This window comes from Cornus florida, unplaced genomic scaffold, assembly GCF_030987335.1.
Source record: "Cornus florida cultivar Cherokee Brave unplaced genomic scaffold, ASM3098733v1 CherokeeBrave_3.0.0_Hap2_Chr01, whole genome shotgun sequence".
In the NCBI taxonomy this organism is placed as follows: domain Eukaryota; kingdom Viridiplantae; phylum Streptophyta; class Magnoliopsida; order Cornales; family Cornaceae; genus Cornus; species Cornus florida.
Window position 1 is genome coordinate 86451705 of NW_026775571.1, and position 17664 is coordinate 86469368.

Consider the following 17664-nt stretch of genomic DNA (forward strand, 5'->3'; position numbering starts at 1 on the left):
TGTGGTTAAGTGCAAGACAGGTATTGAAAGATCAATTAATGATGTTTTCTATATTCCTGGTTTAGCTTATAATCTGTTGAGTGTTGGACAATTGACTCAAAAGGGATATACTGTCTTATTTCATGATGATATATGTGAAATTAAAAAGAGGAAATCTAATTTGCCTCGTATTAAAGTTTACATGACTAAGAACAAGATGTTTCCTCTGGATCTTTCATGTTTTGATGATTATGCACTGGTTGCCAATGTTAATGATGGGTCGAGGCTTTGGCATTTGCATTATGGACATTTGCATTTTAATGGGCTGAAATTGTTGAGTCAGAAAAAGATGGTGTCTGGTCTGCCTTCTATTATTTGTATTGATGATATTTACGAAAGTTGTATTTATGGGAAGCAGCATCGCTTACCATTTCCAGTCGAAAAAGCTTTAAGAGCAAAGATGCCTCTAGAACTCGTTCATGAAAATATTTGTGGCTTGATAAATACTCCATCCTTAAACAATAGTAGATATTTCTTGTTGTTTACTGATGATTATACTCGCATAAGTTGGGTTTACTTTCTTACTTACAAATCAGAAGCTATTGAGAAATTTCAGGAATTTAAAGCTTTTGCAGAAAAAGAAAGTGGGCATGTTTTAAAAACTCTTCGAACTGATATAGGGGGAGAATTCCTATCAAGTCACTTTGAGTCTTTTTGCAAGCTAAATGGCATTCGAAGGCAACTGACGGTAAGAAGAACTCCTGAACAGAATGGGGTCACCGAAAGAAAGAACAGGACAGTTGTGGAAATGTCCAAATGTTGAGTGAGAAGCGGCTTCCAAATGATTTTTGGGCAGAAGCAGTGGCAACTTCAGTCTTCCTCCTTAATATATCTCCAACAAAGGCGGTGCACAATATAACTCCATATGAAGCTTGGTGGAAACGAAAGCCCGATGTAAGTCGTTTAAAACTTTTTGGTTGTATTGCTTATTCTTTGATCGACTCAAATGACCGTACCAAGCTTGATAAGAAAAGTGAGAAATGTATCTTTGTTGGGTATAGTGGTGAAACCAAGGGCTATCGGTTGTATAATCTGGAAACTAAGAAACTAATTATTCACAGAGATGTTGTTTTTGATGAAAATAGTTTCTGGAATTGGGAGAGTGAAAAAAATCCGATTGTGCCATTTGTTGAAGATGAAGCTGAGCCGACACAGAGTATGGAGAAAGTAACGACTCCAAAATCCTCTCCATAATCAAGTTCTTCTAGGAGCACTCCTTCAAGGGATCTAAGTAGTGAAGATAGCAGCCACATAGATCCTACTCTTGATACCGATACACCTCCACGTAAGTTTCGGTCTTTGAAAGAAATTTATAAGTCATACACTTTTGCTCTTATGATTTCAGAACCTGTGAGTTATGAGGAGGCACAAGGAATACAATAGTGGGAAAATTCTATGCAAGAAGAAATGGCAGCAATTGAAAAAAATAAAACATGGGAGCTAGTTGACTTGCCACCAGAGAATGATGCAATTGGTGTGAAATGGGTCTACAAAGTGAAGTACAATTCAGATGGTACTGTGTAAAAATTCAAGGCAAGGCTCGTTGCGAAAAGGTATGTGCAACAGTATGGTATAGACTTCTTTAACACTTTTTCCTCAGTTGCTCAATTTAAAACTATTAGAATGATTTTAAGCTTAGCAGCTCAAATGAAATGGTAAGTATTTTAATTTGATGTTAAATCTGTTTTTTTAAATGGGTATTTGGAAGAAGATGTGTATGTTGAACAACCACAGGGATTTGTCATCAAAAGAAAGGGGGAGAGAGTCTACAAATTAAAAAAGGCTTTATATTGATTAAAGTAAGCTCCGCGAGCATGGTACAGTAGACTTGATTCATATCTTCGTCAAAACGGGTTTCATCGAAGTGATAGTGCGCCTACTTTGTATGTCAAGGCAAAAAGTAATGATATTCTCATTGCATGTGTATATGTGGATGATATTATATACACTGGATCTTCTAGCTTCTTCATTAAAGAATTCAGGGAGAGTATGATGCAAGAGTTTGAAATGTCTGATTTGAGGTTATTGCATTTTTTTCTTGGTCTTCAAGTTCAGCAAACTATTGTTGGTATTTTTATCTCTTAAGAAAAATATGCATTAGATTTACTCACGAAATTTAATATGTCAAATTGCACGATTTTTCCTACTCCCATAATACAAGTGAGAAGTTATCGATGAATAATGGGACTCCAAAGGCTGATCAAAAAGTTTTTATAAGCATGGTTTGAGGATTGTTGTATTTGACTCATTCTAGACCGGATATCATGTTCCAGTGAGTTTAATTTCAAGATTTATGCATAATCCTTCTGCACATCATCTTGGAGCAGCAAAACGGATTCTTCGCTATGTTCAGGCAACAAGTAATTTTGGGATTTGGTATAAACTAGTTCCTAATTTTAAATTGCTTGGTTTTACTGACAGTGATTGGGCTAGTTTTACATATGACAAGAAAAGCATAAGCAGCTTTATCTTCAATCTTGTTTCGGGAGCTGTGTTTTGGTTTTCAAAGAAACAAACAACAATTGCATTATCATCTTCAGAAGCTGAGTATTATACAGCTTCATTAGCTGCTTGTCAAGCTATTTGGATGCGAAGAATTTTTGAAGACTTATATCAATGTCAGAGAAAGGAGACAGAGATCTACTGTGATAACCAGGCAATAATTGCAATGACAAAGAATCCAGTTTTTCATGGAAGAACAAAGCACATTGAAATTCGTCACCATTTCATTCGGGATGTTGTTGCGAAAGGAATAATTATGATGAAGTATTGTTCAACCAATGGTTAAGTTGCAGATGGATTCACCAAAGCACTCTCTAATTATCTGAAATTTGTTAAATTCAGATCTTCTCTCGGTGTTTCCAGGTTTGCATCAAGAGGGAGTGATGAAAATTGATGATGCAAATCCATCCTTGATGTAGTTAATTCACCCACGTTTTTTAGTGTCCTAGTTTAGTGGGGTTAGTGTTTGGTTGTTAACTGCAAAATAGGAAGTGAAGATAGTTGTTCCTATTTTTATGTTTAAGTTTAGTGGTTCTTATTTTTATGTTCATCTTTCAACATGTTCTAAGAAAGTGGGGATAACCACTACATATATTTTATCTAAAAAATGGCATATGCCGTTTGCAGTGAAATAGTGTGGTGTTTTAGAATCTCTATGTTTTCAGAAATAATATATATCAGTTTGTCTTTTTTGGCTTCCAAAACAGAGCAAAGTTGGTTGTCCTCTTTTTAATTTCCAACAGATCATTCAACTTCATTAATGGAGGCAGCCTGCAAGGTCTCAAGTTGTGTTTATGAAAATGGTACCAATTGGGGGTACACAAGTGAGAGGGTCATGTTGTATAATTGGCCATGTATGTGTGTGTGTGTGTATATATATATATATAAATTCTAATGGAGTGTGATTTGATAACTATGTTGCAAGTCGGTTGGATATATGGATCTACAATAGAAGACATTCTCACTGGACTTACCATTCATGGGAAGGGTTGGAGATCCGCCTTATGTAATTCTAAGCCAGATTCATTTTTAGGGTGCACACCTTTAAGGTGGCCTGCGTCTATGATTCAACAGAAGAGGTGGGCCACTGGGCTATTAGAAATCATAATCAGCCAAAGAAGCCCATTGATTGCTACGCTCACCAGTAAGCTCCAGTTCAGGCAATGCATGGCATACATGTGGATTCTAGGTTAGCCCTTATGTTCATTTCTAGAGCTGTGTGATGCTGCTTTACCCGCGTTTTCTATCATCACCAACTCGCACTTCTTGCCCAACGTAAGCACCACAAAGCCGAGATTTCAATTTAGGGGGCATAATGCAATATATATAAACAAAGGAAAGAAGAATATGAAGAAGAAGAATTTTAGGTAATATAAGAAGAAGAAAAAAAGAAAGAAGAATGACATAAGTTTAGAAAGAAGGAAAATTTTACCTTTTTTTAAAGGGAATTAAAGGAATTTAAAGAGAGAAAGAGCAAAATAAGGAAAAAAAATTAGAAACAAAAATAATTTTAGGGGGCATTATAAACAAATTTTCATATATATGTAAAAAAAAAAATTAAAAATAGTTATAATAATATAGTGGCCGGGCTAAGTCGAGGTCATGTGTTCCCTCTGGGCATGAATTAGCTCTGCCCCTACCAACCACAATCCTCCATCCTTAATCATTATTCGTTTAGAGAAATTATTCATCTGACTTGTCCACTAGGTCAATTATTATCCTAGCATATAGAGTTTAACAAACTTTACAACAAAATGGGTTTTTTTGGTTTAGTTCTCTTAAAATAATTTTCAATTTAAAAATAAATTAAAATAAAAAACTGCATCTCTTTGATTGATAATTTCTAATTATTGTTTTCTGAAAACTTAATTTAAAAAAAAAAAAATTCTCAAAAACTCTCTTTTATAATTATTTAAGAAAATGTATTTTTTTTTTTTTTTTTTGTCCATTTTGAATTATTGTAAACTATTTTTACAATTAAAACTGAATGTATTAAAACATGTATTTTTGTCAAGTTAGTTTTTTACACATTCTAAATCAAACAAGTGTTAGGTGTAAAAACAAAATTGACACAAGATTATTTGTTAAACTCTCACCGATTGGAACCATATCTAGGAAATGAATTATTTGTTTTTATTTTTGGTAAATAAGTTTTGTTTTTCATTTGTTTAGGCACATGCTCACTTTGTTTTATGGACTTAAATTCTGGACATTTTATTTAATAAAAGTAGAAAGAAGCACTAGACTACACCCATTTAGACAATAAAATACATTTAAAATTTAAAATTCCAACAACACAATAAGTTTGATTTGTTCCTGTAGGTTCAAGAAACGGCCATATTAATACCGGTTTCAATATTTGTCATCTACAACCTTTACACCCTATCAGAGTATCTTCAAATTGGTCTGTCAATCCACGAATAGTGGAACAACCAGAGCATGTGGAGAGTGAACGCGATGTCATGATGGTTATTTGGAATGTTAAGTGTTATACTGAAATTTCTTAGATCTATCAGAGACGGTGTTTGAGGTTACACAAAAAGAACAAACAAGTAACGGTGATGATGATAACAATGTCATTGCCAATGCTGAATGGTACACATTCAATGAGTCCCCCATTTTTATCCCGACCACCACTATTTTGTTGGTGCACTTGATGGCATTAGCCATCAGCTTGTTAGGGTTTGGACAAGTTTGCAATGATGGGAATGGGTTTGGGATTGGGGAGTTCATAGGTAGCCTGTGTGTGGTGCTTTGCTTCTGGCCATATCTTAAGGGGCTATTTGGGAAAGGAAAATATGGAATTCTCTCATCCACCTTATATAAGTCTGGGACGTTAGCTTTAGGGCTAGTTTGGTGTGGTGGAATGAAATTAAAGAAATTGGAATGGAATGGTTTTTTTCTATTCTTGTATTTGGTGCCAATTTTAAAGTTGGAATTATCATTTTCCAGTATTCTTGGAGAATGGTCATTCCATTAAAATCATTCTACATTCCAACAAAAGAAATGACCATGCCATTCCCCCCTCCATTCTTATTCCATTTCAATTCATTCCACCATACCAAACTAGTCCTTATTGTTTGTGCAATTCTGCAAGACTTCAATGGGTTAGCAACTTAACACTACGGATATATGGACTTCAACAGATCCTTTAATTTAACCAATTTGGCAGCAAATTTGAGTGTGTATCAGTACTGTTCATTTGGAATTCTTGGAATTCTTATAAGCAATATTGAACATTAAATTTTATAATGTGGCCAAATATACAGAGAATGGCAGGCGGCGATACACAACGTTGTGCCGTCTATACGACATAAGAGAATAATAAATAAAGAAATAAAGAATCTTTTAAATTTGTGTGAAGAATTGTGGAGTGTTCTACACTCGTGGATGGAAGGATCCTAGAATATTAAACAGAGTGTAGGAATTTGTTAATTATAAAAATATTCTAAAAAATAAAGAGATTTGTAGAGATGGTAAATACTCTCCATAGTTAGATAAGAAGAAAAAAAATTCCATAGAATAGATTTTAATTATTGATTGTTTTATATGCATTTTAGACTTTTTAGCTGTACATTAATATGAAGATGATGTATATATAAATGATAATCAACACTGATATAGCACAATGACATAATAACACTTGTGGATTTTATTTTTTATTCTTTTATTTTAAAGGCATTTTAATAAATACCTTCAATTTATCAAAAAGTTACAAATTTTCCGACATTGGGTTAATGTGGTCAGGCATGTTCACATGGGTTGATTGTTTGACAAAAATACCCTTACATATTCCTATTTATATTTGGTTTTACAAATAAGAAGTTAAGAGTGTTTATTGAATGCATAAAGATATTTTTGTCGAAATATTCTGTTTGTATTACATCGGTTGCATGTGACCACTTTAAAATTAAATTTTCAATGTTTGACTACCAAATGAGGTAATTTTCAACTTTTGATAAATAGAGAGTAATTTATAACTTTCAATAAATTGAGAGTATTTGTCAAAAACAAAATAATAATAATAATAATAATAATAATAGGAGTATTTTGTAACTTTTTAATAATACATAAAAATTAGTGCAATTCAATCAATTTTAAATTTAAAATGAATTAACACAGGTCGTTCTATCAATAAATATTCATTTACATTTGTTGTCATTGTCATGGAAGTATACCATTGATGTTGAAACTACCTTCCAAATGGCCTGCGACTCTTTAATTGTGGATATACATCACATTACTGGCTTACTAAAACAATATTAATTATTTCATATTTAAAAATTTACATAGATGAATTTTGTTATAAATCGTTATAAAATTTTAGAATAAATTATATTGATACTCCTGATATTTTAGTCAACACCACTCAGCAACTAATTAACGACTTTGTTTACATTAACACCTCCTGTCATTTGAAATGTCATAAATGACCCTAAATTTTTAATTCTATTTTATTCAGAAAATATCAAGCATGTCAAATGACGAAACTAGCCATCCCTTAAACCCTAAATTACAAATAAATAAAAATTATTAATAAATTAAGAAATGAGATTACACTTTTAGAATAATATAGGTAGATAGATACGTAGATATAGATATTTATTATCTTGGTTAACAAAATTTTAATAATACTAAAAAAACAAAACCAAAAAAAATAAAATAAAATAAAATTATGGATGGTAAAATCCATAATTTTAGCAGGATTCTACATCAGGCCTAACATTTGGACACAACTACTACATTGGTGTACTGCCCACTGGAACTCCTCAGATTTCTTAGTACACAAATTACTTTGGGCTGCGGCTATTTATTTCATCTAGATGGACTGATGGAGAGGAATGCTAGAGCTATAAACATATCAGCCCCATCCACTAGCATCATAGCTCAGGTGAAGAGTTGTGTTAGAGCCAGACTAACAACAACCAAGCTCACAACCAGTTCTGATTTGAAGAAAATCCACTTTATCCAAGAAATGCAGTTATTGTTTCAGCAAGGGTGTGCCTCCTTTGGTCGTCAGCTCTTGCTATCACCCTGACTCATGGTACTGAGCATGCTGAATTTGGAATAATCATACTACTAATTTGAAGGAGAGTTATCGTGTTGATCACAAGTGTGTTTGTTTTGTTGTGTATGTTGTATGTTGGGTTTGTGTGTTTTGTGTTTGTTGTGTATGTTGTATGTTGGGTTTGTGTGTTTTGTGTTTGTTGTGTTGTAGATGTCGTAGGACTTTTGTCTGCTTTTGTCTTTGCCAGCGAAGAAAAAAATAAAAAGATAAAAAAAGACATTAATATTCATAAACAGTACTAGTAATATATATATATAAATCAATAATAAATACAAACATATTTTCAAAGGTGAATATCAATCAATGTTTATATATATGTGTATTTATTATTGATTTAAAAAATTAAACTTATTTTTATTCAACATACCTCTCACAATTCACAACAAAGGATATGCTTTCTTCACCACATCACTAAAATATAAATCTTGGCCACATATTATATATGTGGATGGACATTAACATGGCACTTCCATACGTTAGCTAGCACACAAATCTACAATAATAAACATAACACATGCAGGCCAAGAAGGCAAAATAAACACACACACACACACACCCAGAACTCTAGCTAGTTTATCACAGTACTCTTAGCTTGTTCAATGGCCAGCTCAGTCTCTCTCCCACTATATGAACGAATTCGTCGTAAAAACACCATACCACGAGCTGTGGAACTCGTTATCCTCTTCCTTCTCATCTCCCTCCTTGTCTATCGTCTTCTTAACCGCGAAAACCATGGCGTCTCTTGGTTCATGGCCTTCTTTTGCGAGCTATTCTTCACTTTCGTATGGATTCTTACTGTCATCACTAAATGGAATCAAGTGGATTTCATAACACACCCTGAAAGACTTTTGCAATGGTATAATTAAATACACAAACTACAAATTATTCTACGCGCGCAAGCACACATATATATGAACATGTTTTGCAATGGTATAACATATAAGCATGTACAAAATTAAAGTGGTTGTTTACATATAACTCCGTTAAGATTATATGTATGTTACCCATCCTTCCAAGTCTGTTTCGGTTTACAGTCTATTTGTACTTCAACCTTTTGAGTAGGGTTCGAGGCCTGGTATCTTAGTTGACGAATTAAGATTATATGTATGTTTAATTTTTTTTTTTTTCAACAGGGCTCGTGAACTCCCTCCAGTGGACATGTTTGTTACAACAGCAGATGCTGCACTAGAACCACCAATCATCACTGTGAACACTGTTCTATCCTTGTTAGCATTAGATTACCCAGCTGACAAGTTGGCTTGCTATGTTTCCGACGACGGTGCTTCCCCTCTCACTTTTTATGCCCTAATTGAAGCTTCCAAGTTTGCAAAGCTCTGGGTTCCTTTCTGTAAGAAGTACAAAGTTAATATTAGAGCTCCATTTCGATACTTTTCTAGAAAGACCGAGTCGTTAGGCCATGATACTTCCATGGAGTTCCAGCAAGAATGGATAAAGATGAAGGTAATTAATGTTTGGAGTTTATGTGTCCTACTAATTTCAGATTCTTGGTTTTATTTATTTATTTTTCAAATGAGTCTTTGAAATTTCTTTCTTAGTTTTTATTCTTTCCATGTAAAACATACTCTTTGTCGAAAATTATTTTTTATGCTAAACATTTTTACATGTGTTTTTAAACTACTCCTTTTCTTGGCTAAATTCTTGAAGTATTTTTCAGAACGTACAAAGATGTTTGGCAAAAAATGGAGGGTAATTAGTCATGATTTTCTAAGAGATACAAATAAAAGTTGTTACATAAGGATTGACAATGACGATAAATGTACAAATTAATGTGTGTCGTTTTTTGTTTGTTTGTTTGTAGGATGCATATGAACAGCTTAGTCAGAAAGTTGAAGATGCTGCGACAAGGTCCTTGCCATGTGACCTAACTGGCGACTTTGCAGTGTTCTCAAATATAGATCGCAGAAACCATCAAACAATTATTAAGGTATGCGTATAGTCCATCATATATATTGTCACTGTATAAAAAAAGTGCATATAACTTCTTGTATTATTCATTTTTTGAGCAAATTATTCCCTATTGAATAAATCTGATGAAAAATAGCTATTAGTGATATCAATTTTAATTTTTTTTTTTTTTAATTTTTTTTCTGAAAATCCAGAAGTACCATTTTTGTGTAACGAGAATGTCCCTACATACTAATTTTGGATATTTGAACAGAATGAGTTTATTTGGATGTACTTGAAGACCAATCCAAGGAAATCTTCTCTCTAATATTATTTTTCTCTCTAAAATATTTCTATGTTGCTGTTTAGCAATTTGTTTCCAAAAAAACATCATTTTTATTTTTTATTTTTTTAGGATACTATATTTTATTTGGTATGTCAAGTGAGATTTTGGCATCTATACACTATTTTTATTTTTTATTTTTATTTTTGTAGAACATTATATATTTCAATATATATATATATAAACATGATTTTTCTTGCAAATATTTTTTTCTAATTCTATGACTTCTGTATATTTTCTTTCCATTCCTAGAACTCTCCTATTGTAAGAAAATATAATCTCTCTCTCTAAAATTTCTATGTCGTTGGTAGTACATAGTATCTTTCTAAAACAGAGCACGCACGCCCCAAGAAATTTCATAGTATCAGCATAGAGCCAGAGAGCACAACCGGGAAGACGTTGCTTGACCCACTCCAAAAAATCAGCAATCTTTCAATCTCTTCAAGAAGATCAAGAGAAAAAAATATGAACCAATTACAAATTTTCGGTATAAATACATGGAAATCATAAAATAAAATAAAATAAAATAAAAAGGATTTATGAAAATAGCTGAAAAATTAGATAGAAAACTACTTCTTGTATTCAGACGAGGCCACGTCAAAGCAATATTAGAAAGTTTGGATCAATTTTATGAGTATTTTCATTTGTGTGGACTAGTTTAGTTTTTCTCTGCAAATTTTTACACTTACCTATTCCTTCTTCAAATTTTAACTTTGAGCATGAATACAACATGTCATTCCTTACTAGTTAAACAGTATTGTCTCAAACTTTTATAAATAGTTGGGTTTATTTACATATATGGAATAAAAGATAAGGCTTGGTAGATGTAGTGGGTTTGTTATGTTATGGCAGGCGGAGAAGGAAAATATGAATTTAAGGTTAATTTATACATTTTGCCTTTTGCTTCTTCTTCTTTTCTTTTTTTTTTCTTTTTTTTTTTTAAATGGTAAAGTAAGGTTAATATAGTAATTTTATTGTCAAAATTATGATTTGTCCTTATATGCACAAATTGAAAAAAATAGTGGAATTTTTTGAATAACAGATAATTGCACATTTTATATATTATGAGGAGTTTTTTTGCACTTAACCCATAATTAACCCATAATTAAATATAATCGAGGAGGGGCAATTTTAAAATTTTAGCATATCCCCCGCCCCTTTAATTGGCTCCAGAATATGTTACTTATGAAATAGATGAGAGCTTAACCAAACGGTATATTAATCTTCTAGTTTGAAATGGAAGTTTCAAGATTTGATTTATATATCTCCATTTGGACAATAATGAGTGTTTTAAAATTCCTTTAAATTATACTGTTTGTATAGCAGGAAAGTGCAAGGGCCACCAGAAAATAGTATTTTCTCTGTAATTCATTGTAAAAATGGTCAATACAGGTTATATGGGAGAACCAGGAGGGTGATTCAAATGGATTGCCACATCTAGTCTACATTTCAAGAGAGAAGCGTCCAAAGCATCCACATCACTTCAAAGCTGGCGCAATGAATGTCTTAGTGAGAAATTTTTTCATCACCGACAAAGAAGTTCTAACTTATATACAAAATCTTTGTCTATAATTATATACACATACATGCATTTCCATATCTCATATTATATAATATTCTTAATTATTCATTTTTTTTTTAATTAAAGGGTAAGCTTGTATATATGAGAAGAAAGAATGTACATGGAGTCCCAATTAGGGAGAAGAAACATCAAAAGAGATACCACATACATGGTACACCAAAACAATTTCCCTAACATGCACTAGGAGCATGGTACAGCCAAAACAATTCCCCTAACATGCACCAGTAGCACTTCAAAAACAGCCCATGTGTCCAAGAAGCTGCAGTGTGTACTACAGAGCAACAACAACTTCCCCATTCTAAGGGATCAGCAAGGTTTGACCACAACCCTATTGAAAACGAAGGTGGAGTTGAGAGGAAGATGTGATCCTCTTCAAGTCATAATTATTTCTAAGCTTAATTGATGCTAGTCTTGCTCGAACACATCCCTTAACTTGAGCAATGTTGCTGGAAGAAGAAAAATTTTGGTTCCTAAAAGCTCTTGCATTCCTCTCCATCCAAATAAAGTAGACAGCTGTAACCCAAAGTAACTTATGGAGGAAGAAAGCACTTGAGGACCAGTAAGATGAACACCATTGGAGAAGGTCATTCCAATTGTTTGGCAAAATGTAGAAACCTGCAGTATCTTAGACAAACCTCTAAATGTGTGAGGTAAACTCACATTTGAAGAAAATGTGGTCAATTGATTCCCATTCTTTGTTACACAGGTAGCAGGAATTTGTGTAGTGCTTGTAGGGAACAGGTTTGGCATCAAGGGTGTACAATATTTTCTTTACAGCCAGCCAAAGAATTAGGTTGTGTTTAGGAATATGATGTTTAAACCACACAACTTTGTGCTAAGGGAAGACTGGTGAGGGAGGGTTAAAGTATTTCATTGTGTGTGCCATTGAGAAAGTTCTTGAGGGGCTTGGCATCCATTCAACAAATTAGGTTCAGTAGAGGGTTGGGGCAATTTATGTAGCTGAGAAATGAAATCTCTAGACTGAAAGAATTGGTGTAGCTAGATGGTGGCTAGGTGAACCCACTGGTGGTTGGAAATTAGGCTATCAACTAGAATATTGTTGTCTAGTTGAAGAATTTCTATACTAGAGAGACCCAACTGCTGCATCAATGATCCATTTGGAAGCCAGTAATCCAACAATAAGCTTGTGTCCTTCCCAGTCCCCACCCTATGCTTCAGTAGTCTTCTTGCCATATCCCTTAGCCCTAGCAGCTTCCTCCAAAAGCCTGAATTAATACTAGTAGCTTTAACTGTCCACAAGCTCTTAGTTTTACTGAGGAAGTGTAAGACCAAGCCACCCAAAGGCTTTCTTACTTTGAGGAAATCTTCCAAATGTGCTTCAAATTTGCTACTCAATTTGCCAGCTCAAAATCAACAAAACTAAGCCCCCCATTTACTTTAGGTCTACAAATTGCCTGCCACGCAACTTTAGCTCCATTGTTCTTCAGATCAACTCCAGTCCAAAAGAATTTTCTAAGAATTTGATTAATCTGCTCAAGAACCTGCTTTGGAAGAATAAAGGTTTAGGACCAATAAGCTTGGATAGAGCTAAGTACTGATTTCACAAGGACATCTCTTCTTGTATAAGAGAGGAACTTTGAAGTCCAGCTTCCAACTCTAGCAGTGATCCTTTCTATAAGGGTTTGACAATCCCTTGTCCTTATTGAAGTAGAATATAGTGGTAAACCTAGGTACATCACTAGAAGAGTGGCTGATTCAAACTAAAGAAGGGATACAATAGCAGCTTTCAATGTGTTGTCAACCGCTGATAAGAATACCTTGGACTTTGACCTATTGAGCTGCATACCTGAGCAACTACAAAACTTATTCAATGCGTCCATCAAAACCTGTGGTGAAGACAAGCTGGCACGTGATAGCATCAGTATGTCATCTGCAAATGTGAGGTGTGTGATGGATAACTTTTTACATCTCCAGTGGAACTTAAACATTGGGTTATTCTGAATTTGATCATTGACACATAGTGTTAGAACATCTATTGTAAGGACAAACAGCATAGGGGACAAGGGGTCCCCTAGTCTAATACCTCTACAACCTTTAAAAAAACTAAAGAGTTCCCCATTGAGATAGAATGAGAATGATAGTGTAGTGATGCACTGAGAAATCCAATTGATGAAGACTACAGGGAAGCCAAATAATTGGAGCGTGTCCAATATGAACTGCCAGTGAATGGAATCAAATGCTTTTCTTAGGTCGATCTTCAAAGTACAATTTGGAGGATGATTTGCTTTATGGTACCCATTCAATAATTCATGTGCAAGTAGTATGTTGTCAGAGATGTGTCTCCCTTTAATGAAGGTATTCTGTGTAGGGCTAATGAGTATAGGGAGAATAAACTGAGTTTGTTTGATATGAGCTTGGAGAGATAGTTTTGTAGATTAGGTTGCAATAAGATATAGGTCTAAAATCATTAGGTGATGAGGGGTTTGGGGTTTTGGGCACCAAGGCAATGTTGGAGTAGTTGATCTCAGTTAGGATTTTCTCTAAAATGAAGAAGTCTCTAATGTACAGTTGCAATTACATCATTCCCCACTACTGACCAAGAGTACTTAAAGAAACTTAAATTGTAACCATCTGGCCAGGGCTTTTATATGGGTGAAAGAAGATTATGCAAGTTTGTATTTCTAAATCTGTAGGTATGGATGTGAGAGATAGGAGAAGGTGAACTAGTACAGATTTATTAATGACAGAGGAGAAGGAGTTTATACCTGGGTAGTTGCTGCTGGATTGACCAAGTATTAAGTGGAAATGGTTAAACAATTCTCTCTGCAAGCCTTGACCATAAATTTGATTCCCATTTGTATCAGTAATAGAGTGAACCTTCTTTTTATTTGCCTTAGAGTTGAAACCTTTCATGAAAAAAGAAGTGTTTTGATCCCTTTCTCTGAGCCAGTGGACTTGTGACTTTTGTTTGTAGAATATTTCTTCAGCTAATACAAGGTTATTTAACTTTTTTGATAGGACATTCTCATTTAATTATTCATTTTGGTGTTGTTAATTTATCAACATTAACATGATCAATATCATGAACAGACCAGAGTTTCCGGAGTGATGACAAATGCTCCTTTCTTGCTAAACGTAGACTGTGATATGTACGCCAACAATCCACAAATCACTCTTCATGCAATGTGTCTGCACCTTGGTGTTGAAGATGAAAGGGACTGTGCATTCGTTCAGTTCCCCCAATACTTCTATGATGGACCAAAGGATGATCCATTTGGAAATCAATTTGTGGTTTTGCAAGAAGTGCGTAATTAATTAAACTTGTCATTTTAATACAAGTACAATCTATCTATTATTACTACAATTTTTTTTTTTTTTTTTGTTAATATAGTATAAGAAATTTTTTGAATAAATTTATAAGATCAATCTAAATTATTCTTTAATGTCTAAAATAGTACATTTGGAGTGGAGTAGTGGGGAGTCAAGGAGCATTTTACTCTGGGACTGGATGTTTTCACAGAAGAAAAGTTATTTATGGCTTATCACCCGATGAGAAACAATTTAACGGTACATAAATTAAATGACTAAATGAATTATTTCTTGTTATATATATATAACTAAATGAATTACACTTTATTATTAGGTAAATTGAGCAATGAGTACTTGGGGAAAAGATTTGGAAATTCGAAGATACTCAACAAAGCAATTGCTCAGATTTTGTTAGGATGGAATGGGAAATCTTATGGTGAACAGGATCTTTCAACTTCAATGGAGAGAGCCTGCAAGGTCGCAAGTTGTGTCTACGAACATGGTACAAGTTGGGGTACACAGGTGAGATACTACATATTGTGCGGTTTGTTAGTATATACATAGATTATAAGTTATAACAGCAAATTAATGCCCTAATTTATATATATCATGCTCAATCCAAAGTGAAAAAGAAGAAAAAGAAAAAGTTCTTTCTTAGTTTGTTACTCGAAAAATAACTTATTTATGCCCATTTTACTTCTTTTTGGATAACAACTCTCCATAAAACTAATCCTCTGCGTTAAAATGAGAGCAGATACCCAATAGGGCATGTGTAGACGTGTAGTACATATGATAGTTGTGATGAGTGGTGATTTGATATCTACATTTCAGGTTGGTTGGATATATGGATCTACAACAGAAGACATGCTTACTGGACTTGCCATTCATGGGAAGGGTTGGAGATCCACCTACTGTAATCCTGACCCAGATGCATTTTTAGGGTGCGTACCTTCGAGTGGGCCTACGTCTATGATCCAGCAGAAGAGATGGGCCACTGGGCTTCTAGAAATACTAATTAGCCCAAGAAGCCCACTGATTGCTACGCTCACTGGTAAGCTCCAGTTGAAGCAATGCATAGCATACATGTGGTTTCAAGTTTGGCCCCTACGTTCAATTCCAGAGCTGTGTTATGCTGCTTTGCATGCGTTTTCTATCCTCACCAACTCACGCTTCTTGCCCAAGGTAAGCACCAACCAAAGCCATTCATCCCAAATCAATATTTATTTAGGCTATATTTCGCTTCATGCAATTGGAGTATTGAAATTAGAATTAGAAAAAATATTAGTTTAATTTTTTTATACAAAAAAATAAATAAATAAATAAAAAATCAGTGGGGCTCCATCCATGCAAGCATATAGAGTTTAACGAACGCTACAACAAAATGAGGTTTCTTTTGTTAAGTTCTCTTAGAATAATTTTTTATTTATCAAAAAACCAAATTAGAAAATTGTATAAAAATATTTTTGGTTGATAGTTTTTAAATACCGTTTTCTGAAATTCAATTAAAACAGAAAAATAAATTTGTTTTCCAAAATTGTATTTTAATTATTTGAAAAAAGGTTATTTTCTTCTCAATTTTATCAACTATTTTCACAAAACTAAAGGTAACATAATGTCTTTTTGTCAAGTTAGTTTTTTTTCTTTGTTGAGACACACACTAAAGTACTACCAGACTACTAATCCTTTAGACATAAAATATGTATAAAATTCAAATAACACAATAAGTTTGATTGGTCCTGTAGGTTCGAGAACCGGTCATATTGATACCGGCTTCGATATTTGTCATCTATAACCTTTATACCCTATCAGAGTATCTTCGAATTGGCCTGTCAATCCGCGCATGGTGGAACAATCAGAGAATGTGGAGAGTGACCACGATGACAGCATGGTTATTTGGAATGTTAAGTGTTATACTAAAGCTCTTAGGTCTATCAGATACGGTGTTTGACGTTACACAAAAAGAGCAAACAAGTAACAGTGATGATGATGACAATGTCAATGCCAATTCTGGAATGTACACATTCAATGAGTCCTCTATTTTCATCCCGGGAACCACTGTTTTGCTGGTGCACTTGATGGCACTAGCCACTGGACTGTTAGGGTTTGGACGAGTTCGTAACGATGGGAATGGGTGTGGGATAGGAGAGTTCATAGGTAGCCTATATGTGGTGCTCTGCTTCTGGCCCTATCTTAAGGGGCTGTTTGGGAAAGGGAAATATGGGATTCCCTCATCCACCATATATAAGTCCGGGGCATTGGCTTTATTGTTTGTGCAGTTCTGCAAATGGACTTCAATGGGTTAGGACTTGGGGTATGAAAGTATAAAATTTGTTATTGTGTTTTGATAACAATTTAATTAGTTTTGAAATAATATGAAATTTGATTTTAGAAAAGAAATGGAATAACTTCATTTTTTTCGACCAAGAAATTCTATACTTGTTAGACTTCTGTAGCGTGTTGATTGAATATTACATGTCATGGAACAAAATGGATCACGTATTAAAAGCTGTTGATCGAGTAGTTTAATTAATGCTCTCCTAATTTATTTTATTTATTTATTTATTTCTTTATTTTTCATATAAGACTGTTAATTCATATTCACACCATTCAATTGTGTTTGACTTTATATGAAACGATGCTTTCACAAATTGAAACTCTGGATTATTATAACATTGCCCTATATTTTTAATTTTCTATAGAAAAGTCTTTCAAGTTTCGTGACATCATATTCGAGATGCACATTTCAAATTAAATTTGTGTAGCGTTGTTTAATTTTAAATATGTCTTTAGATGAGGAAGATGGTAATTTGTACTAAAGTAAAGGATATTTTTGTATTTTAACTATCGCCACATCATTTTGGAGATATACCTCTAAAGTCGAATTTGTGTAGATCAATTCTAATTTTATCTTTAGAAGAGAGTGTAATTTTTTGTACCATGGGTATTTTTATATTT

At 33.7% G+C, this 17664-nt stretch overlaps 1 protein-coding gene across 3 annotated transcripts; it reads left to right on the top strand.

The window, feature by feature from the left end:
* Window positions 1–8081: 8081 nt before the first annotated feature.
* On the top strand, window positions 8082–17157 carry LOC132304505 (cellulose synthase-like protein B4). 3 transcript variants are annotated; one of them, XM_059802227.1, is made up of 9 exons: window positions 8083–8465; window positions 8743–9070; window positions 9429–9554; window positions 11250–11366; window positions 14491–14703; window positions 14856–14967; window positions 15044–15231; window positions 15541–15891; window positions 16452–17157. In XM_059802227.1, the coding sequence occupies exons 1-9, from the start codon at window positions 8209–8211 to the stop codon at window positions 17010–17012; spliced, it is 2253 nt and encodes a 750-aa protein (XP_059658210.1). In that variant the 5' UTR covers window positions 8083–8208; the 3' UTR covers window positions 17013–17157. The 3 variants fall into 3 exon arrangements, with proteins under 3 accessions (XP_059658218.1, XP_059658210.1, XP_059658227.1); XM_059802235.1 differs by lacking the exon at window positions 11250–11366 and having other exon boundaries at window positions 8082–8465; XM_059802244.1 differs by lacking the exon at window positions 14491–14703.
* The last annotated feature ends 507 nt before the right edge of the window (window positions 17158–17664 follow it).